This window comes from Megascapheus bottae, chromosome 2 (genome assembly GCF_031878675.1).
Source record: "Megascapheus bottae isolate mThoBot1 chromosome 2, mThoBot2.hap1, whole genome shotgun sequence".
NCBI classification, from domain to species: Eukaryota; Metazoa; Chordata; class Mammalia; order Rodentia; family Geomyidae; genus Megascapheus; species Megascapheus bottae.
In genome coordinates this window covers 22,595,834-22,622,834 of record NC_143510.1, presented here as the reverse complement: position 1 = coordinate 22,622,834, position 27,001 = coordinate 22,595,834, and the positions used below count along the sequence as shown (strand labels likewise).

At 39.3% G+C, this 27,001-nt stretch overlaps 2 protein-coding genes across 10 annotated transcripts in view; both read left to right on the top strand.

The window, feature by feature from the left end:
- The window catches only part of Znf385d (zinc finger protein 385D), a 581,998-nt gene that overhangs the window by 390,139 nt on the left and 164,858 nt on the right, over positions 1–27,001 (top strand). The gene's annotated exons all lie outside the window — the stretch shown is intronic.
- Positions 625–5,393, top strand: LOC150066575 (uncharacterized). Its single transcript, XM_090318625.1, is given in 7 exon segments — positions 625–1,149; positions 1,341–2,367; positions 2,369–3,074; positions 3,076–3,502; positions 3,585–3,937; positions 4,150–4,786; positions 4,789–5,393. Coding segments are annotated over 7 exon segments (4,200 nt in total). The 5' UTR covers positions 625–704.

Genomic DNA, 27,001 nt, shown 5'->3' with positions numbered 1-27,001 from the left:
TCTTACCTTAATTCAATGCAATGTTCCATTCTTTGCTGGCAGATCAAAGAGTTATATGACTTGTCTACAAATTCCATGAAAACCAGAAAACAGGCTCCATATTCCTAGGGAATAATAGGCTACTGAATTTCTTCAACACACATCCAAATAGATCTTACATAATCTTTGCATAGTTGAATTCCTCCACCTAAACAAAATATATTCAGTGTGCAAGACACGTTTAAGAGATGAAGCTGTGTCAATCGTTGGTGCTTCATCCCCTTCTCAGGGCCCTGGAGCCCAATGTGATCACTTGATAACTTAGAAGATGATGTCTGCAGACAGTGCTTGTGCTCACTTTAGATAAGAAATGTGGATGAGGGCCCCGGATACACTATGGAAACAGATAATAAACGAAATACTAGAATTACAAGGAGGCACATGGGTGCAGAGCATAAACTATTCATCCTGGGTCCAGGGCCTGGCTGGGTCCTAACATCTGTGTGACAAGAAGAAGGATGTAGGGCTCACAACTTGCTTTGACCCTGCCAAGTACCTACAGGCACCCTCAGCACGAGTGCACATTTCTTCTGTGCCACGTGGCAGGCAATGTCACAAAGGCCAAGCTGGGCAGTGCGTCCTCAGCTACCAGAGGAGAAGGAGGGCGGCACAGCTGTTGCCACTTCTCCTTTACTTAGCTGATATTCCGCACACCCTTCGCTGCAATGGCAAACGTTCTCAGTAAATTGTGTCAAGAACTGTGCGGCCTCACCTTCCCTAGGTGGGTGGCCAGCGCAGGACCCGGGCCTGCTCGCTGCCCGGTGTGTAGGAAGGGCGGCCCGGATCTCGGGCAGGCGCCCCCCTCAGCCGGTCAGCGCAGGGCCCCTAAGAGGAGGTGCCCACTGCCAGAGGCCACGGACCCCACGCCGGGGGAGGACCCCTCCGCATCGCCAGAGCAGGCGCCCAAAAAAACTGCGCCTGCGCTGCCTCCTGGAGACTCAGCGCTGGAAATCCCCAGGAGTCCGGGCACCCTTTCATGTCAGCTCGGGGTCCCGCCTCCAATTCCAAAGTGTAAGCCTCTTGCTCAACTTGGGGAGCCTAGGAAACCATGTGATGTCCCTCTTCCTGACCCAAGGGACGCAGAGGTCAAAGGCCCAGAAGACCCCAAGGGTGAGTTCAACATTCTGGAAGTTCATAAGGGTCAGGCCGGTGGGAGGGGACGACCTAGCATGGAGCAATGGCACCGTGCAGGGGGGTGACCATCAGGACAGAATTCACTCTGGGGGGACGCTGCCCTGGATCCCTGCAGGGAATTCCTCTCAGTGTTGAAAGGAACGAAAAGGTGCTTGTGTCTCCTCTAGGTACCCGATCAAATGGCCATGACATCTCCAGCTCGCAAAGCTCCACCATGGACAGGCTGGGTGCAAACCAACTCCAGACCTGCTCACACTTCCAGGAGTCAGGTAAGGTGGTGGAGGGCAAAAAGCCCACAGCTCTTCCACCACCAGACTCCCAGGAGTCAGCAAAGGAATTGGGGGTGAAAAAGCCCAAAGTTCATCCCCCTCCGGACTTCCAGGAGTCCACAAGGATGGTTGGTGGTGAAAAGTCCAAAGATAATGCACCAACAATCCCCGCTACCACAAATGTGGCACCTCACAGAGCACCCAAAAGGAAAGCAACATTGCCATCTGTGCTTCCTTTGCCACTGCCACAATCAGTGCCAATGCTATGGGGTTGCACTGAGCTTCCCCCACCTCCTAAACTTCCATGCATGGAAACTGAGAAAGACTTAGACACTTATGAGCTCACTCAGTTTACTCACAGAAGAATGTGTAAGACAGAAGGTGCAGGAAGGAGTACAGAGGTGATAGAGGGCACTCACAATGCTCCCTCTTCTGCTCCCCGACTTGTGGCAGGGACCTGTGTCTGTATGCCCCTGCCTACCTGCACTGCAAACACCCCAGCTCTTCCCAACACCACTAGTGTGGAAGAAGAGCAGGCTGCTGAGACCAATACCATGGCAGAATCCCCTAAGGAGGCTCTAACACCTAAAACCTACAGTTCTTTAGTTCCCACTGTGGACTTTCTTCCTTCTGGTTACCCTGCTTCTAATCTTGGGGTTCTAGACAATATGAATGAAGACTACTCTCCTTTCATGAGAACTGCATCCACTCCTAGTTCTTTCTACAAATCTACTCTCCAGGATCATTGCCCTCTCCCCAGCAAAAAAGAATCCTGCACTCTAATGTGTGTAGATTCCCCTCCTCTTTCCTTCCCGACCCTTCCTGTACTTCCATTGCCCATTGGTGTGAACACCACCACCACTGATTTGGCTGCACTCACCCCCAGCATATCCTCTCATGTGACCATGCAGCCGGCCACAGATGATATTTTTTCAGATGGATACCACACCGCCTTTGGAGGCAATCATTTTCTCATCTCCTCCAGTCTCCAACCTTGATTCCTGTGTGTTCCCACAGGTCCCCAGTAGCCTACAACAGGGAAACTTTCTGAATGGATCTGCACCCAGCAGCCTGCCTAGACCTCCCCCATGTCCTTTACCTCAGGTTCCCAGGAGCCTGCAACAAGGACCCTTGATGCCGGGGCCCATGCCCACCAGCCCATCTATATCCCACCCCTTTCCATTCCCTCAGGCTGTCTGCAGTCTACATCAGGGTCACATCACTATGGGCTCAGTCCCCACCAACACCCTTGCACCCCATCCATCTCCCCAAGTGCCCTGTAGCTTGTACCAGGGTCAACTTCTCAATGGCCATGTACCCAGCAGTGCAACTATAACCCAAACCAGTCCATTTTCCCAATCCTTTTTCAGTGTGCCCCAAGGACAGTTAACTATGGGCTCAGACCCTACCATCCTCCCTACACCCTATATCTTCCCTGTTCCTCAGGTCCCCTGTAGCTTGCACCAGGGGCAACTTGGGATGGGTTCAATTACCACTAACCCACTTCCACTCAGGGTGTCCTCTCCTTCACAATCCTTGGTCCCTCACAATGATCATTGGACCAATAATTGCAACAACAGCAGTGAAAAGTGTCACACAGTGGCACTATTTCCAGCATTCCAGACTCCATCTGTTTTTACAATCCCATCCCATGCAGGGACCAATTCCAAATACTGGCCATCCATCCAATATAGGGGCCTTTCTGCACCCCACATTAGGAGTTTTCAATGGACATTCTGACAATAATTTCTCTCTGAGGCATCCAGCAGCCCTACCAACACCAGCTGTGGGCCTAACTGCTCCTCCAATGCAGACAGCTGGTAACACCCCCATACAATCAGGGCATATAACCATGACAGCACCCTTAACTACAGTAAACCCACACGGGGTACTCAATCCTTCCCAAGTCTTGGTGCCTGAACATGATACTTGGACCAGCAACATCACTCTTGCTGTGCACCAGATGCACAATGCCTCTGCCCCAACATGTGCTGCTCCTTCAGTCCTTCCCAATATGAGCCAAACAATTTCTCACACTCCTAGAAGCAGTGACTCCCCCACTAACTAGACCATCCATGGATGATGATATTAAGATGGATACAACACCTCCTTCACTGGTGTCAATTTTCTCATCTCCTACAGTCTTGACAAACAACCACTCTGTATTGAACCAGGCCCTTTCTGCTACTGACCATGTGCCAAATTGTGGCACTATTTCTGGCACAGAAAACTCCAACAATCAGTTTACACAGTCCCAGTCTATGCAGGGAACTAGTCACAATTCTAGCTTTCCATCCAGTTCAGGGGCTCTTTCTCACCCCACATTAAGAATTTACAATGGATATGGCAACATTTTTTCTCTGAAACATCCAGCAGCCCTACCAATGCCAGCTATTGGCCTGACAGCTCCTCCAATACGGCCAGCTATTAACACCATCATGCAGGCAGGAAATATGGCCATGACAATACATTTGTCTGCAATGTACCCACCCAGGGTACCCCACACTTCTCAACTTTTGCTCCCACAAAATGATCCTTGGGCTACCAATGTGATCCCAGTTATGCAGAAACAGTACAGTGCCTCTGTCCCCACACATGCTGCTCCTTCACTGCCTCCTAACATGGGCCCAGCAATGGCCCCCATTCCTGGAAGTGGTGCCATCCCTTCAACTAAACCATCCATGGATGATAGTAATAAAATGGACAGAAAGCTACCTTTAGAGCCATTACACTATCCATCCTCTCCAATCTTGACAACCAATCTGCACTGAACCAGATTCCTGCAACGGATAACATGCTACTCAGTGGCATACTTTCCAGCATACAAGACTCGAATCATCAGTTTACAGAGTCCCAGCCCACACAGGGACCAAGCCCCAGAACTTCCCATCCATCCAGTGCAGGAGCCCTTCCCCTCCCTACATTAGGGATCTTCAACAGGCAATCTGATAGTTTCTCTCTAAGCCACCAAGCAGCCCTACCAACAACTGTTAGCCTAACTACTCCTTTAATGCAGCCAGCTAGTGACATCATCCTGCAACCTGGACATACGGCCATGACAGCACCCTTGTCTGCAGTGAACTCACTCAGAGTGCCCAATCTTTCACAGGCCTTGGTCCCTGAAAGTGATCCATGGACCACCAATATGGTTCCTGTTGCTCAGCAGCAGCACAATGCCTCTGTACCAATTTATGCTTCAGTCCTTCCCAACATGGGCCCAGCCACTGGCCCCATTCATGGAAGTGGTGCTTCTCCACAAGCTAAGACATCCGTGAACGATGATAATACGATGGATGCAACACCTTCTTCAGAGGCGTCAGTCTTCCTCTATCCTCCAGTCTTGACAAACACTCTGCAGTGAACCAGTCCTCTCCTGCTCCTGACCACATGCCACATAATGGCACTATTTCCAGCATTCAAGACTCCAACCATCAGTTGATACAGTCCCAGTCCTTGCAGGGACCAAGCCCTAATACTGGCCATCAGTTCAGTACAGGAGCCCTTCCTCACCCCACATTAGGGGTCTTCAATGGACAATCTGTCAATTTCTCTCTCAGCCATCCAGTAACCCTACCTACACCAGCCGTTGGCCTAACTGCACCTGCAACACAACTTTCTAATGACATCATCATGCAATCAGGACATATGGCCATACCAAGGCCTGTGTCCACAGTAAAGCCTGCCATCATTCTCCAGCAGGCCCCTTTTAGCCAATCACACAGTGTTTTCAACACTGCCACACAAACGACTCCTGACAAGAAAATATCCAGGCAAACAGGATCTGGTGACCTTGAATTATCACTGAACCAAGACCCTCTTGCAACATCAGCTACAATGGCAAATGGTGACCCATCATATGCAGGGCACTTGGAATTTAAAACATCCACCAAACCCTTGCATTCCCAATGTAAAGCATCTAAGGGCTACCAAAGGCAAAAGTTTGAATCATAGAATGTTCAACGTTCTAATTGGACTCAGAAGTTTTGTTACTTTCTGTAATGTAATCCAGGTCTTCTCTACCCACCTTATGATTGCTGTAGCATGACATTACTGTCAAGAGTCTCCACTCACCCTCCCTTGCTTTAGCATCAGCTTGACTCAGTCAAGAACTGGGCCAGTTTTCTGAAGCCCTACATCTTGCAAAATTACTAGATACTTCCTTACAGGTGCTTCTTGTTCCACTATTTATTGCAATACCCCCATCTTTCCCCAGTTTAATACATAAAGCTCTAGTCCTTGTTAATAAATGAAATTTGAAAATGAACTTGGTAAAATTGACTTTTTCATCTTTAACTTTGAGAGTTATACCATTCAAACTTTGGAGGTTTTACAAGATCAGAAACCATAGGTATGAATGTGAATCAGAAAAAAAAATAGAATTAATGGTCCATGTATCAAGCAGCTTGGAGAGAACAAAAATAGGCTTAGAATCAGATCTGCAGAGTCAATGCAAATGCAGATATACAACAAAACTATGAGGAACTCCAAGATTTCTCAAACCCAAATTTTAGGGCATTTCAAGGGCCCTAAACCTATGAATATCCACATGAATTCTCAGATATTTTAGAAATTATATTTGGGTATAAGTATCAAGTTTCAAATGCAGGGCTCAGGCTGCCTTATGCTTATTAACTTGGTTGCTTGTCTGGTGGTCTACCACATGATTCATGCATGTTGTCTAACATTTGTATGGTTAATGGTAAAATGTTTTATACTTATTTCTCTAGGCTGAGAAACATGTAATTGAATATTTTTTTTTCTGGATCTTGGCCTCTGGAAGATGTTGGGTTACAATCATGAGTCCTTTTTTCTACTTTTCCACAATTCCTCAGCTACTCTCTATTTTACCTTCATTTTTAGTTTTTTTAGTGGTAAACATTTCATAGCTTAAAATCATTTGTCTTTCCTAGTATCAGCAAATGTTACATTTATTGATCTAACCAATAGATAGGCAGTAAAAAAAATGTAAATAGCATGAGCATATCTATCACGTCAATTGCTGTTTATTATGTATCTCTTCTGTACCAGACATAGTGGTTATTGAGAAAATAAGACAATTTTTCAAAGATAAGAAAAGAAACCCACTAGATACTCCATGTTTTAAAGGTGAAGTTTTAGAATAAGGAGATGTGGATGCATTAGGAAAGAATTGTTGAGGTCTGAATATCAGCTTCAAGACAGGGACATATACATGGCTAGTAAGAACACTAGAAATATTTTTTGTCATTGGAGTAGAAAAATAGATTTAACATCAAGATTGGAGTTTTTGAAAAAAATTTGGATCCCCTAAAGCAAAGGCTATTACTATGTCTGAGTTTCTGCTTATTTTTGTGGAGTCAGGAGTGGTGTAAAACCTGAGATCCTAGTGTAGGACCAGTTCCTCTCCTCCAAATTCCATGAACTACTTCTTTGGTAGAATGCAGGAAGCCTGCCTCCTGGAAGGGATATGTGGATATTTGAGAAACCTCAGACTCCCAGTCCAGATAACGTCAGACGTGGAGCTGAGTTATCTACAAAAGAGACATCACTCAGTGACAATGCACATAGCTATGTGGAATCAAAGACTCTTACATGTCTAGAAACATAGAAAATTAAACCCACTGAAGTCTCCGGCAAAGACCTAGACTTTACAATTAGAATTATTAAACAAAAACTAGAGGTGCTAGAAGGCTTGAAAGTTCGGAGTATTTAAGCTTATAATGGACTCAAGTAGCCAGACATGGTAGTTCAACACTATATTACTAGCTAGTTGGGAGTAAGAGATTGGAATACTGTGGTTCCAAAGTACATGAGACTCATCTCAACAATGGATGGGTATGGTGGCACATGTCTGTTATACCAAGCTATGATGAAAGCACCAATGGCTGGGCACCGTGAGGGGTGTCTCTTATCCCAGTGACAAGAGGAAGCACAACCAGGAGGATCACAGTTTAGGATAGACACAAAATGAGATATTTTCTGAAAAATGACTAATCCATAGTAAACTATTGAACAAAATGTGTACTGAGCAGGGAAATCGTGTTCAGCAGGGTAGGAATGGAGGAGCTTCATGAATGGAACAAGGAAAGATGAAAAATTAGGGAGGAGGAATATCGCTGGGCAATATTTAGTCTAGAAAATGCAAAGCCATAGGCTGGGAGTTTGGCCTAGTGGTAGAGTGCTTGCCTAGCATGCACAAAGGCCCAGGTTTGATTCTTTGGTACTACATACCACATATACAGAAAAAAGCTGGAAGTGGTGCTGTGGCTCAAATGGTAAAGCTCTAGCCTTGAGAAAAGTCCAAAGACCGTGACCAGGCCATGATCTTAAGCCCCATGACTGTCAAAGAAAAAAAGAAAGAAAATGCAAAACTGGAGCTCAATCCCCAATACCAGAAAGAAGGAAGAGCCAGGAGTCTAGCCTAGTGATAAAGTGCCTGCCTAGCATGCACGAGACCATGATTCCATTCCTCAGTTACCACATACATAGAAAAGCCAGAAATGGTGCTGTGGCTTAAGTAGTAAATCTCTAGTCTTGAGAAAATCCAAGGACAGCGCTCAGGCCCTGAGTCCAAGCCCCAGGACTGGTCAAAAAAGAAAAAAAATATAAGAAAAAGAGAGTGAGAAGGTATGGGGAGTAGGAAGAGGAAGAGAAATTGAAATAAAAATTAAAAATAACAAGAGAATGGGCTTAGGGTAGGGTAAATCTAAAGGTCTTTCGATTGGAATCATTAAAAATCACTATGTTGACAGTTTTCTCCCAGAGCCTCACATTTCCCACCTTTATTCTTCCAGTCTTCAAATGTCTTTTCCTCATACTTAATATGCAGTTTATGGAGGCAGTGAACTTCTAAAATGACTTCAAAGAATATTTTGGAAAATATTTATGAGGCCCAATTGAACCTCAATAGCACACCATTTTCTGTGTTTTGTATTGTGCTGAAGGTGAAATCACATAACCTAACCTAATACACCTGCCTATTGTTGGCTGTCAGTCAACATGAAGCTAGAGTCCTTCTTATAGTGGCTATGGGAGAAGGGGCAATGAGGCTACACAGAAGGCAGAGAGGCAAAAGGATGGGACATAAAGATTACTACTTAGTTCTGGGAAGTAACTATCTCATATTTCTATATTACAAGATTCTAAAAACATCTCCTTATGAAGCCTTCGCACCATGCTTGTTACTGACATATCTGAGCATGTGTGCTGAGAGCCCTGCAGCTTCCTGAAAAACTGAAATGTAAATGTCAAGACAATTTATAATTACTCCAAAGCACAAAATGACTCCAACAGACTACCCAAACTTTGAAATAAAAGCTTAAAGAGATGAACAATATATAAATATTTTGATTTTTAATAGCTTTTTTCATATATTTTTATTGTAATTAATAGAAGGGTTAAATGATATTTGCCAGATAGATGGTGCATTAATTCCCATACATTGATACCCTTTCACATGTCTTGGTCCCCATTTCCCTCCCCCCCATCCCCACCCCTCATCTTGTTTTCCCCCATTCCCTATCCAATTTCAGATAACTAAATACAAATATATCCGATATATCAGGTAACAAAGTGAGATAGTGTAACAATATGAGATAACTAAGGGGCGGCAAAAGTGATGAGAGATAACACAGTACCTTAAGAACGACAATCATTTATTATATGGCTTATGTTTACATCATATTGTAAACGACAAGTTTAACAAACAAGTGTTCAAGGAGGGAATCTCTAATTACAATCACTGGGACTTAGTATTTAGAACTTAATCAAAATTAGGCTAAGGGTTTGTATGTCACAGAAACATATTAATTTATAAAATAAAACATTATGTCTATAGAGTCATAGGTTTTTATGTCTATATAGTTATGTTTGTATTTCCATTACCATGTCCATAGCTTTGGGTATGCAGTTATTGAGTCCTCGCTCTTGTACTCTTTGGATTTAATAGCCACATATTAAGGATACCATGCGCCTTTTGTTCCTTAGGTCTTGACTTGTCTCACTCAACATGATTCGACTAGATTCATCCACTTCCCTGCGAATGCCATTATTTTATCTTGTCTGTTGGCTATGTAGAATTCCATTGTGTATATATACCATATTTTCTGTATCCATTCATCTGCAGTAGGGCATCTGGATTGTTTCCATCGCCTGGCTATTGTGAATAATGCAGAGATGAACTTAGCTGAGCAGGTTTTTAATAGCTTTTTACACCTTATACAGCTAACTCACTATCCTTTATGTCAAATTTAGAATGAAATATGTTTTCTTACTATTCCACCCTTGCAATCCAATTTTGCTTTTATACATAGGTAAGTTCCCTGTACATCAGTCCTTCCAGAGAAGATTGAGACATATATATGAGACATAGGTAGTATACCTACTTACACATACATACTGTGTGATTAATCATAATGAGCAAAGGTTTGCAAAGACTCTAATCTGTTTCTGAATCTGACTTTCATAGTAACTGTAATTCTGGACAAATGTGATTCAATGTGATTAATAATATGATCAGAAAAAAATGTAAGCTCATAAGTGATTTTATAATGCTCTTTGGGGGCATTCCCATTACATACTTAGCTGTAGATGCTTTTCTGTGGGTAACAAATGACAATGCTTAGAGAAAAGTGAGACTACCAACTTACGCTTTACATGTTTTACAGCACCGATCATTGACTCAATGCTGTAAGTACAACTGCAACCCTCAAAACTACTCAGTAGACATCCACACTCCCAGCGTATTACAATGTCATCTTTATAAAAAAGGAAAATCTGGATGTGGAGACACTCCTAGAGAGGAAAGAATGTTGAAAGACTATCAACTGGGAGAGGCCCTCTATCAGCTAAGGAAATAGAGCAGATCCTGGGCTTACAACCCTCAGGAGAGCCGCCCACATCACATTTCTATTGTTTCAGCCACAGCTTATGATGTTGTTATAGTAACCTTAGCAACAAAAGCAGTTTCAGAGCTATCAGTTCTACCTAAGAAATCTCTTCAACAAGATTCCAGATTTTTACTTCACTAGATCCAGTGACAGTAAATATGTTTATGCTCAAGGGAGAGAAGCTTCTTTGTAATCACCTAAACTATAAGAAAGTTCTCAGCTTAGAGGTAATTCAAGCTCCTTAAAACTTCAGTAAACAAAGGAACAAATACAAAGTAGATTGCTTTCATTAAAAAAAAAAACAAAATGACAGGAATTGTAAGGAAATATGTAAATTTTGGTCAAGGGGCTTGAATTCAGGGCCTGGTCACTGTTTATGAGCTCATTTGTTCAAGCCTAGGGCTCTACCACTCTGAGCCACAGTTCCATTTCCAGTTAATTGGAGATTAACTGGTGGTTAATTGGAGACTAAAGTCTCATAAGCTAAGCTAAGCAACTTTTCTGCATGAGCTAGCTTTGAACCATGTTCCTCAGATCTCAGCCTCCTGAGAAGGTAGGATTACTAGTATGAGACACTGGTGCCAGGCTAGGAAAACATTGTCATATTCATTGTATCTACATTTAACTTCTTAAGACCCTTGCACAGTTACAGATATTTTCTAAATTATATAAGGAAGGAGACTAAATTATGAGAGGTAAAATGACTTCCTTGAAATAGCACAAATAACGAATAACTGATTCCTGACTAGATTTTTAGATTCAGTAATCCAAATCCAGTATAACTCTGCAACATAAATGATTGCAAAGGCCTTTGGGCTCTCAGTGGTGGTATTCTTGGTAATCTTCCATCAGGGCAGAGGAATGCTTCTAAGTGTTTGGTAGCTACACAATGTGTAGTATAAAGGAATCAAACTATCTCCTAAACAAGAGTCTGACTGTGATGTTTATGAACAGAAATTTTAGGAGCACTGAAGTGTGAGCTTTATGTCATCCCCACAGGCCTGTATATTATATATGGGCTACAGTTCCCAAAGAGTGTGATAGCCAAAGTGGTATTGAGTAAAAAGAATATGCTAATACTCCAGGAACTATATAGGTTTTTGTTTTTCTTTAAAAAAAAATTTAGGCCTAACTTCACTGGGGAATAAAATATATATTTTTTAAAATCCACTAAACTTAGAAATTCAAGGCTTTGGGATCTGAGATTCATACTTTATCCACAGCCTGAGGTAAGATTCCTGTGTTTGCATTTCACATTTTGTGAAACTTAGAACGTTAACCTCGTACAAGTGTCAGATGGTGTTCAGAGTAAATGTGCAACTGAAATAGCAGGAATTGAAGTCTCTCGAATCAGTCTTTGGTGCTGAGTTCTTAATGAGCACTTTTGTAACCTCCCCTAGCTGATTAGTTTGCCCTTTAAATGTTGAGAGTCACAGTGTTCCACCCTGTGGCCAAAATTGGTGGGAAAATCCATTTACCCAGCTAAATACAGACAAAAGACTGACCTTCTCAGACTATCATTTTTTTTCTTTTTTTTTCCTTCTGTACCTCCCTCCTGCCAACACAAATGCAAAGAAAGAGCAATGTTGGTGCTATTTCTCATTACTTTTGTTCAAAGGAATGAAAACCTTTTTGCCAGGAAGTCTATGTTTCATGACTCAGTACCATGCCAGGGATGGCTCACAAACTGGTGTTAGTCCAAGAATGTTTGCCTGAATAACGTAAGCACAGAATGGAGATTTGAAAGCATTTTTTTGTAGTAATTATATGAAAACCAGTAAGAAATTATGGCTGTATTTTCCGTCTTCTCTTAATTTTACTTAAAAATAATATTCATAATATCCTAGAAAGTCATTATCCTAAGCTGGGCGCTGGTGAATCATGCCGGAAATCCTAGCTACTCAGATGGCTGAGATCTGAAGACCACAGTTCAAAGCTAGCTGGAACAGAAAAGAGTCCTTGTGTAATACTCTTATCTCCAAATATCCACTCAAAAACTGGAATTGGCTCTGTAGCTCAAAATTGGTAGAGTCCTAGCCTTGAGCAAAAGAGTTTAGGGATAATGCTCAAGCCACACAATCATAAACAACAAAAAATGTTGTCTTATGACTAGTGGGGGCAGGAGTAGTTCTTTAGCAATCAGTTAAGGAAGCACTGCCTTCTGAATGTAAGAAAGAGATCAGGCAACTCTTGGCATATAGGGAGTAAAAGGAATTTGAAGTAGTGGTTCCTATAATTTGCACAATATAAGTTTGAGAGCCACAGTCACATTCTGACTGGAATTCTTTAGGTACCCCTGATTTCTATTCTGGAAAGAAGGTAAATGGCTCTCTCTGGAGCACATGAGAAATGACAATAGCAGATCACAAAAATTACTTGAATTTTGCCTTTCTCTGATGCACAGCCCCTACTTCAAAAGTTGCCTTTTTGTGTGAGCACATAGGAAAGTGATAACAAAAAATAATAATAGAACACTCCAAATTTTCCTCTTTAATTGCCTATTTCAAGGACCTCATCAAGTGTATGGCAAGAAACTAGGATTAAAGTACATGTTTTCAATAGTTATGTGTCTTTTTAGCTATATTTTTAAGCTAGGATATTTAGAAACTAGGATGGAAATATAGATGTACAATAGATTGAAGAATTTTTTAAATTATTTATTTAAGAAATTTGACAGAGGGGCCAGGAGTTTGGCTTAGTTGTAGAGTGCTTGCCTAGCATGCACAAAGACCAGGGTTTGATTCCTCGGTACCACATACATAGAAAAAAGCCAGAAATGGTTCTGTGTCTCAAGTGGTAGAGTTCTAGTTTTGAGAAAGCCCAAGGATAGTGCTCAGGCCCTGACCTTAAGGCCCAGGACTGGCAAAAAAAAAAGAAAGAAATTTGACAGAAATATAATGTTTCACCAAACATCTTACTTGGCTGGGGTTTATATATACTGAGATAGATGTTTTGTGTGCATCATATACTCTATGAGAATCTTTTCTTAATAAGTAGGAGCAAAATATTGTAAAACATTCATTTGGTTTTTCTGATCAACTTAATTAGCTCCTATACTAACTATAAACTTCTCTTGAAAGACTTATTTTTAAGATGTTTATTTAAAATGAGATGCAATTTTCATCTTGGGTTATGAGTTCATTTATTTATTTTCCAATCCTGGGGCTTGGCCTTAGGGCATGGGCTCTGTCTCTGAGTGTCTTTGTGCTCAAGGATAGCTCTCTACCACTTGAGTCATAGACCCCTTCCAGATTTTTCTAAGTAGTTTATTGGTGATATAAGTCTCACAGACTTTAATGCCTAGACTGGCTTTCAACTATGATTCCCAGATCTTACCCTCCTGAGTAGCTCTTATTATAGGTATGATCTAGAGTGGTTTTTGTCATTGCTGTTGTTAAATGGTTAGTTTAGTTTAGTTTTGTTTTGCCAGTCCTGGGGATTAAACTCTGGGCCTCTGTGATGTCTTTGAGCTTTTTCAAGCCTAGTGCTCTATCACTTGAGCCACAGTACCACTTCCAGCTTTTTTGGTGTATCTGGTAGCAAAGAATCAAATCTATGGCTTTGTGCATGCTAGGGAAGCACTCTACCACTAGGCCACACTCCCAGCCCTATGTTTCCTCATTCTTATGTCCTCTGAATACTGAAAAGTATTCTACTCTAAAAGTGATTCAACACAAAAATGTGTTGACACCCTTCTTCTTATATCAAATTTGAGCATCTTTTAAAAAATGTTATTTGTTATATCATTCACCTTTTACCTTAAACATACAAAAGTTAGTATAGAGAAGAAAAAAATATTGGCTTGTTTTGCTTGGCTTCTGTTTGTATTAATATTGATGGTAAAGGAAGCTAGCTGAAATGTTGCTATAGTCTTCAGCTCAGTGGTGTTGGTACTTTAGGACCTTGTAAAAATCCTTTGTCCTAACTCTGTTCTGTGATCATTTCTCCAAAATTATCAACTTCATTTATTCTTCCTTAAAGGAACTTGATTCCACTTGCCAGTTCGAAAATGTCAAATTGAGAGCAGTGCAGGGAGAAGGAAGGAAAGAATGACATTGACCAAGAAGCACCTCACTCAAACCAAACTTACAGAATTGTAAACTCTTGGTACAATTTCTTAATAATAACTATTAATAACTCAAGTTGATAGTTAATCTTCCAATGATTATCTAGACCTTTAGAGGAATTGCTAGGGTATATGGATAAGCATTGGTCTCTTAGAAGGATTTTAGTCTTATAAATGAGGGTCACTGGGCATGATATATCTCTGACAGAACTCCTGAGTAAAGTTCAAGACTCTATATTAAATTAAAAGCCAGTTGACAGGACTTTTTGTATATTCAACTTGATGTACAAACACCTTATTGTAAATAACATTCTCATAGCACACATACTGTTCATTATTGCTTTAAATTCTATCTCAAATAGCAGTTTGTCTCACACAATCATGTTCAGTGGTCATAGGTATGTTAGATGAGACACCTGACAAGTGAATACACTCAATTTTACCTGAACGAAAGTATTGAACATAGCCTGATCTACAACATAAATAGGATGATACTGTATTCTCTTGCAATTTTCCTCTAGTTTTTAAGAGTTCAAATTGTTAAGGTAATTGTTAATAGCCTGCAAATATATATTTATTCAAGTAATAAAACTGCTAAAGCTAACATTTCATAAAGGAAAGCAATCTAAATGAACTATAGTAAGGAGTGCTGAAAGGATGAGCTCTTTAAAGCGAATATACTCATCATACACTTTTGGTGAATCTAAAATGAGAATCTTGATGCCTTGTGTTAATCTCACAGTTGCCTTGTAAAGAAGTAGATTTCTAACTTCATTGGAAATCTATAAGAGAGGACTAGAGAATACATATTATTGTAAGCAGTAATATATAGAGAGATATGTGCTTGTGCATGCATATTCATAATACACAGGTGTGCATATATACATATATATACAAACATATATATATATATAAATGTATATGTCTGACATTTTGAAAAATGAACACACAAGCGTGCACACATACTTGTGTGTGTGCCTAAATTATATATGTGTATTATTTCTGATGAATGTGGGCTGTTCAGAGGATTCTTTCTTCTTTCACTACAGATATATTGTTCTGGATATGAAATAGTCTCCACAGGCTCCTGTGTTAAATGCTTGGTCTCCAGCTTGTGAGGTTATTTTGGGAGGTCCTTGGAGCTCGAGGAAATGCAGGTGGCCTAGATAGAAGAAGTAGATAATTAGGGCTGGCTGTTGGGCCCTTCTCCATCATAATGGACTGAACCTTTGACCAAACTAAAGACTTCTGCCTTTTAAGATAGTCCTTTCAGTTATGCTGATCACAGCTATGAAAAGTGATAGACCTAGTCAAGGCCAGGGGTTCAAACTTGAATTCCTAGCAACTTGGGAGGCTGGGACTGGAAGGACAGTTTGAGACCAGACTAGGACACAGATTTGCGAGACCCCTTCTCGATAGATTGCTCATACCTGTTGTCCCTGCCATACAGGAACCCTAACAGATTGTGCTCAGGCCCATGCTTGGCAAGAAATAAGACCTTATCTCAAAAAAGAAAGAGAGAAAGAGAGAGGAGAGAGAGAGAGAGAGAGAGAGAGAGAGAGAGAGAGAGAGAGAGAGAGAGAGAGAGAGGAAGGAAGGAAGGAAGGAAGGAAGGAAGGAAGGAAGAAAGGAAGAAAGAAAGAAAGAAAGAAAGAAAGAAAGAAAGAAAGAAAGAAAGAAAGAATTCAAGGCTGGAGGCATGCTTCACCATTAAGAGCTCCTATTGTGAGGACCTGAGTTCACTCCTGCTTTCACCCCTGCCAAATTAACCAACTTATGGAGTTTTAAGAAAATCTCTATTTCCAGGAGTGGTGACTCAGGAGGCTGAGATCTGAGGATCAAGGTTCAGAGCCTGATCCAGGCACAGAAGAACCTGAGACTCTAATCTCCAATTAACAGGAAGTGGGGCTTGGATCAAGGGTAGGGTGGTAGCCTTGAGCTGAAGAGCTCATCAAGCCCCACGACCCATGAAAAACAACAACAACAACAAAACCAAACAAACAAAAAAGAACTTGCTTGTCTAATAAAGAAAAAAATAATGAAAGTAGACATTTCTCTTTCATTTTATGCTGCCTGTATGACGCTGGTTTGAAAAGCCTTGCAGGAAGACGAAGTGTTAACTTCACAATACATAAAGAGACAAGCAAGTAAATCCACGGGAACAACCAGAGAAAAATTATTCTCCTCAGGAGTACAGATAAAGATTCTAAATTGAGTTTGCTTCTTGAAATCATGCTAGTGATATAACTTAATATGCTTATACTTAATATACCTATACTTAATGTGTAATTCCCTAGGTATGTAGAAGTGTGGAATACACATTTATTTTTCAGATGCCTGTGTTTTAGTCACCTTCCTTGTGTGTTTGTGAACTATCTGAATTTCAGAGGATCTGTTTTCTCATCAAGCACATATATGAATCTTCTCAGCACTGCAAGTGTTTGGCAGTGTAAATGGTACTATGTCATCTGATCACTATTTGATTCTATCTTTAAGGTATTAGTCTATTTCAAGAGAAGTCTTTCTTTATATGGCAGTGTGTAGCATATATATATATATACATATATATGTATATAACATATTTATATATGTACATATTTATATGTATATATGTGCATACATATGCATGTGTAAATACATATTTAGATAGGTGAAGTCGAATTATTGTAGATTTATGTCCTAAATCACCTCTACATTTATTATTATTATTATTATTATTATTTTGTCAGTCATGTGGCTTGAACTTTTGTCCTGGGCACTGTCCCTGAGCTCAAGGCTACTTCCTTACCCCTTGAGCCACAGCTCCACTTCCGGTTTTGGGGTGGTTAAGTGGAGATAAGAGTCTCACCACTTTAGTGTCCCGTCTGGCTTTGAACCATGATCCTCTGATCTCAGCCTCCTGAGTAGCTAGTATTACAGGTGTGAGCCACTGTGCCAGGCTCTCTACATTATTTTAAAATTAATGCTGGAGTTAGAATATTTTAATATATATATATATATATATATTGTGGTATGGATGCCGGTGGTGTCCTACACGGAGGGCTGAGATCTGAAGATCAAAGCTCAAAGCCAGCCTTGTCAGAAAAGTTGTGAGACTCCATGAACCACAAAGAAGGTGGAAGTAGAGCTGTGGCTCAAGCAGTATGTTGGTAACCTTACGCACAAAAGCTCAGAACTAGACCTCAGGTCCTGAGTTCATGAGCCAGGTCCAAGATTCCAAAAACGTAAGAAATAAAATAAAGAAAGAATACTGACTAGAAATAATATAATCTATATTTAAACCTAATTCTTTTAACAAGAAACTTACCTTTCTGTGAAATATGTGGCTGTTGATGAGTGAAAATTAAATTTGGGAAGTGTAAGAAATGTTTTTTATGAAAATATATCTGCCAGCTTGTAGTTAGGTCTGTTTAATTGAAAACAACTAGGAATTGTAGTTAGGTCTGTTTAATTGAAAACAACTAGGAACCATAATGTTTTTGTTAATTCATAATTCAAAAAGAATATGCGTGTAAGTGTGAATAAATGTAAAATATAAATGGAATACCGCAATCACATTTCTACTTTCAGAGAAACACTATTTGCTTACATCAACATAGCACACCTATCGTACAGTCAGCCCTGAGTATCTGTGGTTATGTTTTTAGCTGAGTCGCATTTGTGATGAATGAATTATATACAACACCACATTCAACATAAGGTGATTAAACGGTGCTTTGAACTCTTCAAAATTTTGAAAGAGACTGGAGCTTTAAGTGTCTTCTAGTTATCAAGAACTATTAACCAGAATTTCTCCATTTTACCTCAGGTGACTTTTTTTTTCTTACCTGTGTCCTGAGAAAGGTCAATGTCGTCTCTTTGGTGAGATGACTTTTTCATGTGGTTGGACAGCGTGTTCTGAATAGGTTTGGCAGATGTCTGTGATGTCCGTTACAAAGTAGAGTGTAGGAACAAGAATCCATGACCACCTCCTGCCTAATCCTCCATAAGTACAAGGAGACCGTGTAGCTCAAGATTGTCTATAAAACACTGCTAACCCTTACCAAATGGACACTGTCTTTGAGCATGTGGTTTTCGTTTGCCTTCTAGCCATATTTGTCCCACAGCCTGATAGTATATGTACACATACCTTGAAGTTATAAATAAATATGTAATATTGTATGTCCTGTTATTATTTATATTATTATCTATGGAGTAGTGCTCTTCATCTCAGACTGTACTTAAATCAGATCATGAACTTGAGCTGTATGGCTTACAGACAGGACTTACAAGCTGTCTACTCATGGAATAGGAGAAGCTAATGGTCACAGTGTGTTCTGGAATCAGTCTTAGTTATGTATCCTGGATTCACCACTTATTAAACATACTATGTTAAGGAAGTGACTGTGTCTCTCTATATCTCCAATTCTTCATCTATAACATGGTTATAGTTGTAATTTTTACCTTGTTATTTATTGATTACATATATCTTATTTTCTGGAAGTCACTTAACTTTAATAGTATAGTTCTAATTTCTTACTTAGTTTTGCAGACGACAATGAAAATTGCTGCGTTCTTCCTTTATTTTACTGGGATTTGAAGCCAGAGCATCAAGATTGCTCATTTGTCTCACTTAATTGGTGCTCTTCCCTTCAGCTATGCCTCTAGCTTAGTTTTTGTTAGCTATTTTAGAAACAGAGCCTCATTTCTGCACAGTCTGGCCTTTAATCTTCGGTTCCATTGTAATTTCTGTTTGTTTTATATAAATATTTTTCAATTATTCTATCACAGTCTAATCTTCAAGTCTTTTGAATTGGGGGCATTTTAATTAATTATGAAAGATTCTTACAAGACCAAACATATTTTTACTGACAGTTGTTCCTTTCTCTGGTTGTCACTAAGGTATATAGAAAACTGAAACTACAAAGAGAATATGCACTCTATCTTGTTTCCACATCTACCTTTTGCAAGAAAGTATTTGCACAGCAGATCTTGGAGAAGGTCACACCCAAGTCCAAGTCTTTATGGAATCACACAGTTCCTCAAGTTACTCTCTGCATGCAAAACATCTTCACAGAGGAGATTAAGTAGTCTCCAGATTTATCAAATCCTAATGAGAAAAACTGCTTTAAAACAAATTTTAATAAAGCCTATTAAATAATATTTTATGGGTGCTGGGAGAAGAAGGAAAGAAAGGAAAAGGAAGGTAGGAAGGAAGGAAGGGAGGAAGGAAGGAAGGGAGGAAGGAAGGAAGGAAGGAAGGAAGGAAGGAAGGAAGGAAGAGAGGGAAATAAGCTAGACCAGGAGGAAGAGTCTATGAGATTCTTATTTCCAACAAGCCAGAAATGGAGCTATGGCTCAACTGGTATAGCGCTAGATTTGAGAGTCAAGATAAAGACCAATGCCCAGACCCTGAGTTTAAGCACCAATAACAGAACAAGACATTTAAAATAAATAAACAGATAAATGACTACTAACTATGAAGACCACTGGTGGCAGCATATTATAACTGACAAGTTACAGAAGTGCTTTAGTCTGGGTCTCCAGTCTGTCTATTCCTGATTTTCAGCTAGCCATGGTCTCAATCAGCAGGACCTTCCCCACTTCTATTGCTTGTTATATGTAGTCACTCCATGCTTTGCAGAGCTTACTGTGTGATCCAATACCCTGTAGCTGCTGGGTATGAGAATTAGCAGAAGAATGAGGGTCCTGAAGGATGCATGAGCAGATGCTCTGGGGCCAGCCCTCCCCGGATAACATCCCTTCCTACCACTCTAGTAGCTGTGTAGTTCAGGCCAAGTGACTTCACTTCACTGTACATGGATCTCCTCTTCTACAGGAAGAGGATATTAATAAACCTTAGTAAAGAATTGTTGCGATAATTGAAAGACTTAATATATATTAAGCCCTTTGAGTAGAGAGGTTACTGGGTGGGTACAAATATGTTATAAGTTCTAGAAATCATGTAATTTTTTATGGTTTGGAGTTAATTGTTTTAGAAGACAATGCCACTTTATGAATTCATCTCATTTGTGAAGGATACTAGGCAAATCAATTTTGCTTAGTGTTCTACTATGGGACTAGTGGTAACTCATACCAAATAGTTACTTGGTAGTATTTAATATGTAGATAGATGAGGGAAATCTTTCTCTGATACATTTCTGCCACATGTATTTGTATGTGAATTTCTATTTGCATAAGAAACTTTGATTTGGGGAGAAAGAGACTCTTGATCACACCATTAGACATAAAGCAAAAATAACATTTGCTCTCATTAAAAATCATAATCTAACTGACAAAAGTTACCCAAATATATGTGATAAGTTCTTTTTCTAAGGTTTCATTTCAAATTACATTTCTTCTAAGTGACTTCTTGTTTCACTCTGCCTGAAATGAAATGTAAAATGAAAGTTCAAAACAATCCAAAACAAACTGTGTTTTAAATTATAGAGCAGACTGATGGTAAATATCAGGTTTAAAAACATTAATATATTTATAAGAAATCTCGATGTTTTTTGGCTATATGTTATACTGACAGGACAAGTAGGAAGGAGATTTTGAAAAGTATTCAAATTTAATATAAATGTGTTGTATGTTTTATTGAAAACAACAGAGATGCTTGCTATACAGTTGCGTAGAATTTGAAAACCATGAAGTTTCTGTGTTACAGATTTTATGGTTTGGATTTTTTAGCTGGAGAAGAGCTGTGTTTTGTTTTTATTTCCTTTACTTTGCCATCACTAGCTCAGAATATTACAAATACTAGTATTAAAGTATAAGGTCATAGATTTGTTAGGTATGTCAATACATTATGAATAATGTAGTGTACAAATTGTGGAGAAAGGGGGTGTTGAAATTCACAGTTTTATATTTGATTATTATCTTCCTGTTTACTAGAAACAGGAAAGAATGTGATAGTAATTCCTCCTTGCAGGATCTCAATGAATGTAACTAAAAATCTTAGGATGCAATCTGCAATTTTCTCATTCAAGTCAGGACAGTGCAAAACTCATAATCAGAGAAACCTCAGAATACTCAGTTATAAGGTCCTTATAACTCTGTTAGAAGATGAATGATTTGTGTTTTATCCAGGTGCAGTAACTAACTACATCTAAATATATTAATTTTCTTTTCCACTTGATTACTTTTTGTTTCGCCCATTAGTTCACTTTAATGTCAGTGTTTCTCAAGCTACTTGTGCATTCATATTGCAATGTAAAGATACATCTCTTTGACTTAGACTCTCATTTGACCTTAAACCATCTAAGTGGCATTTATAGCCACTCACTTCTCAGGATAGTTGTGCAATTGGAATGACAAATAGAATAAAATCATCTTTCAGGATTTAATTTTACTCTTAAATTACAGTGGATCACACTGAGTGAATTTTATTCATTTTTCTTTTTCAGCCTCTGTCAGACTATGATAGCTAAAGTATTGTCAATTTTCTTGTTAAACCTCCAGAATATAATGACTTCTATATTTTTGTATGTGTTTCAATTTCAATGAAGTTTAAAATGTCTCATTTAATAATGCCATTTGTTAAAAATAAATTTAGAGCAACTATTATAATAATAACTTGCCTGTAAATTTCTTCATCAAATAAATAAAGCAAACATAATGTAAATACTTCAGTTATTCATGTTATGATATTAGACAAAGACATGAGAATTTCTCAGGGTTTCACATTTCTTGATGAAAATGTAACTAGATTCCAATTCTTACACAAAACAATGGTTTCTATTTTATTTTCCCCAATTTTGTCACATCCAATCCTATAGAGATGATGTATGCTCCAACACAAATTAGGAAGAAGCAGTTGTCTATGTCAACTGTGTCTGAAAATAGATTTGCTATGTCCTTTCTCTGGTTTCTTTCATTAAGGAATACAAGCCGGGGTCCAATTTATATTATGTATTATTGTTCAATCTTCCAGAACAAAATGTTACTTTATTGCCATTTTCCCCCTTAACGATACTCTTTTGGAAATTAACTTAATGTGTTTCATGCAGAATTGCTTTGAATTGACAAAAATCAGCATGAGGAGTAAGCAAAAATTTAATATATTTCTCAAGGGTTTATACTAACTCTATAAACTCAGTCTGAAATTGGTCATATTTAATTAAACCTACCAGGTTGCATTGCTTTGCCAGTATGCCTTGTCTCCTCACCAGTACTAGTTTTCTCCATGATAGTTACCAATATTATACACTGCTTTCCATGTTGCTTATTTGCCAGTCATCTATCCACCATTAGATACAAGCTATTGGAGGATAAGAAGGTTTGTAATTTTATTTGGCTGAGTCTCCCATGAGTAGATAATAATTTCCAATGAAAGGCAATGTTTTTTTAATGTTTGTTTTCCAAGACATCAGTGCCTAAAAAAATGTCCTGGTACATTCCTCAGAATTCAATAAATAATGTTTAAATAAGGGATATCCCTGTTGAACACCTATAAAAAGACAGATACATAGATTTGGATTTTATACAAATTCTAAGTTAATAAGGACCCACCTTTAGGAATCTGGAGGTTTTTTGTTTTTTTTTTTTTTAAAAAAAAGCCTTTTTTTTCCCAAGAAAATGATTAAATTATATCCAAAGAAACAACCTACTGAATGGTGCTATGGCTCAAGGGAAAAATGATAGCCTTGAGCTGAAGATCTTAGGAACAATGCACAGGCCCAAAGTTCAAGCCCCAGGACTGACAGGAAAAAAAAACCCAAAAAACAAAACTTAACCTGCTGCACCCCTGAGGCTCAAACATGTAATCCAAACTGCTTATGAAACTGAGATCTGAGAACCAGAGTTCAAAGCCAGCCCAGGCAGGATAGTCCATTGACTTTTATTTTCAATTAAACACTATAGGAGCCAGACACAGAGCTGTGATTCAAATGGTAGAACATTAACCTTGAACACAATAGATAAGGGATAGCACCAGGCCCTGAGTTCAAACACGAGACCAGCAATAAAACAAAAATAAGCAATAACAACAACAACAAAAACCATAATGCTTACAATGCATACCTGCTTATTCTCTATCTGACATGCTATTTGATGGCTTCCCCTACCTATCCTCAAATCCTAAAAGTTAATTTTAACAAGAAAACCACAAGAAAGCCTGATGCTTGGGGAGGTGGAAATGCCTTTTGATACCCAGCTTTATGACAAAGAGAATAAACCAAATAAAAAGCAAAACAGCACAAAAGAAAAACAGTACTGATGTTCAGAAAGGCTTTCAATTGTCCCAGTCTCCATGTGCATTATGGATGCTGTCTGCAATTAAATAACTTTTAATGAAGAAAGGGAGGGTTCATAATTAGAAAATTAGCTTATCTGAGATAATCTCCTTAGAATTTAAGACAATATTTTTCCAAAGTGATAGACTGAATAAAAACATTTCTTTGATTATTTTCAAATACATCAGCTCTCCACCCAATATGGTATTAGGGTAAAGTGACAGAATAAGAAAGAGGGAATACAGTTGGCTGTTGTGAGTAGTCCCCAAAGAGAAAGTTCCAGGATTGCATTTTGGAAACACTGATTGCCACAGGCAGTGCTAGGTTGACTTCCTTTGGAGACAGGGTCTGAGAACTCTGTATGTGGGTAGCTGTATCTGCAGGAAGACAGACATATGAGGAGCTGAACTTGATGCCAACCAGCCATTTCCAGGAACCCATAGACAAGCAAACTGTCACCCAAAATTCCCAGGCCATGTTTTCAGTGTGTATGTGTGTGTGTGTGTGTGTGTGTGTGTGTGTGTGTGTGTGTGTGTATATGTCACCCACATATAACTCATCTCCACACTTCAAATATTTCAGCCAACTGTTGAGTTCTCCCATTCTTAATAAAACTACTAAATATACACAGATCTTGCAACATGACTTTATGTTGATGTTCCCAGGTATCTATTTTTGAATCTTGATAGAGAATTTAGGTTGATTTTAAACGCCTGCAGAATTGGTCCATCTTCTAGTTCCCTTAATTTTTTAAAAAGGAGACCTCCGTAGAAACTAATGCATGTTGTGTTAAAAAAAAAGTGAGAACCCATTGGAGTAAATAACTATGGTATGTGCTCAGTAGATAATTGTGATGGAAGCTGGGATGCTGGTCAGGATGCTAAGAATGTATTTAGAGATTTCTAAAGAGAACAATGATTAAGAGTTTTCAGGGGCTGGGAGTTTGGCCTAGTGGTAGAGTGCTTGCCTAGCATGCACAAAGACACAGGTTTGATTCCTTGGTGCCACATATGTAGAAAAAAGCCAGAAGTGGTGCTGTGGCTCAAGTGGTAGAGCTCTAGCCTTGAGAAAAACCCAAGGACAGGGCTCATGCCCTGAGTTCAAGGACCAGGACTGGCAAAAAAAAAAGAGTTTTCATTGCCATATCCAAATATTCACTCAAAATGCATCGTCTATTTTCATTTGTCTAACCATGCCTTTGTTTAAAAAATAACCGAAGTAAGACTCAAGAGATGAAGTAACTTGCCTAAGTGTACATGCTTTACTGGCACTTTAACTCCAATGCAGTCTCTCTGAATTGTATCAGCATCCACCTATTAAAGGATGCGTGGGAAAATAGAGTGAAGAAAGACACAAAGGATACTTTTTCTGCAGGAATACTCTGAAAAAACACTAGGTGTGATAAATACTGAATCACATCTTTGCAGGAAATAGTGTCATAGGTTTTCTCACTCAGATTGACTTAGAATAGTGAAATGATACCAGGATACAATTCCATCAAAGTTCTTTAGTGTGTTCTAGTTTTCATCTTTCTTCTTATTCCATGCTTTCAACATTTAAAAACTAAAGGAGTTTGTGGTTCAAATTACTTCTTACATTACCATCTTTGATAAATTGAGGAAAAGAGTTGTTTAAATAACTTTAATTGGTATGCCTTGTGGGAATTTATCTATGTTTTAATGGAATTTGAGCCACTTCTTTTGAAGAGGCTGCTCATGATACAATCCCATCACTCAGGACACTCAGGCAGGAGGATTGAGAATTTTATTGCTGGAGTCCCACTTAAATACATAGGAAGACTGTCAAAATAATGGTAGTATACAAGCCTGTACAAATGCTCATAGTAAAAAGGGAGAGAGGAAGAGGGGAAGGAAGAAAGGATTCAAGGAGGGAAAGAAGGGAGGGAGGGATGGAGGGAGGGAGGAAGAAAGGAAGGAAGGAAAGAAGGAAGGAAGGAAGGAAGGAAAGAAGGAAGGAAGGAAGGAAAGAAGGAAGGAAGGAAGGAAGGAAGGAAGGAAGGAAGGAAGGAAGGAAGGAAAGAAGGAAGGAAAGAAGGAAAGAAGGAAGGAAGGATGGCAGGCCGGAATATATTATAGTCATTATCAGCAGACCCCATTACTTGATTATTGCAAATGTGATTCCTTTTGTTCTCAAGATGATCAAGGCAATACTGAGTATTAAACAGGTAAATCTTTTTGTTTACTTTTATTTTTTCATGCCAGAGGCTTGAACTCAGGGCCTGGACAATGTCCCTGAGCTACTTCACTCAAGGCTAGCTCTTTAGCACTTTGAGCCACAGCCCCACTTCTGGCTTTCTGCGTGGTTAATTGGATATATGAATCTCACAGGGGCTTTTTTGTTTTTGTTTTTGTTTTTGCTTGAGCTGGTCTTGAACTACAATGCTTAGATTTCAGCCTCTTGAGTAAGATTACAAATGTGAGCCGCTGGTGCCAGGGGTTGTTCTGTTTTTCGTTAAGCATGATCTTTCTTGCTCGTTCATGTACAATAGACCTAGAGAAACACAGTGAGATTCAAATTAGATTTCCATAAACATCTATGGGAGAAGAAGCCTATTCTTCATGCCTAAATTATGTCTATATTTCTAGGCAGCTGTGGCCAGTGGAGGCTGGATAATGAGCACCTATAATTACAGGGACTATTATGACAAGGATTCTAGATTATTCCATAGTGAACAGCTAAGTACCACATCCCTGGATTCATGAGCTTGTCTGTCTTTGGTGAAAGTTAGTAAATAAGTTTTGGAGAAAGTAAGAAATTACCCTTGGTCTTTTTAGTTTTCTGATTTTCTTCCGTGATCTACGTTGTGCATTGAAAGTACTTCAAACCCTCTCTTTCCAAAACTACCTTAAAGGAAACAGATGAAATTGGTTTTTTCTTTACTTGCCACTGGTTAAGGGTTCCTCCATTACATCTCATAGTCAGTTGATGGAACTGTCTCTAAAGGCAGGTCATTGCATCTGATTCATTAACTTGAATCCTATATAAAAATGAGAGGTGTCCCTGTAAAAACCTCTTAAGTTCAGTGTGAAGGCTCTAACCACAGCCCATCTCTCAGTCCCAGCGTCAGGTTTTCTTAACGCAATGCCAGTGGAATAGGAAATTACTCGTAACTGAAGGAATAGTGAACTCTTTCAAGTCTTGCTCCAGTTGACCTTGAGAATCTGAGATAAAAAGGATTATGCATGTGTTTTCCAAAGAAAGCACTTGAGATATTTTTATATGTGTCTGTTCTGTTTTATTTGTGTTATAAATCAAAATCTAGCAATACTTGCTTTCCTTAGCAAAAGGCAGGTAGGTGGCTGATTATGGGAGTGTAGATCTGTTAGCAGAGCTCTTGGAAGTCTGAAGCAGAAGAATCATGATTTCACAAGCCAATCTGGGCATATGTGG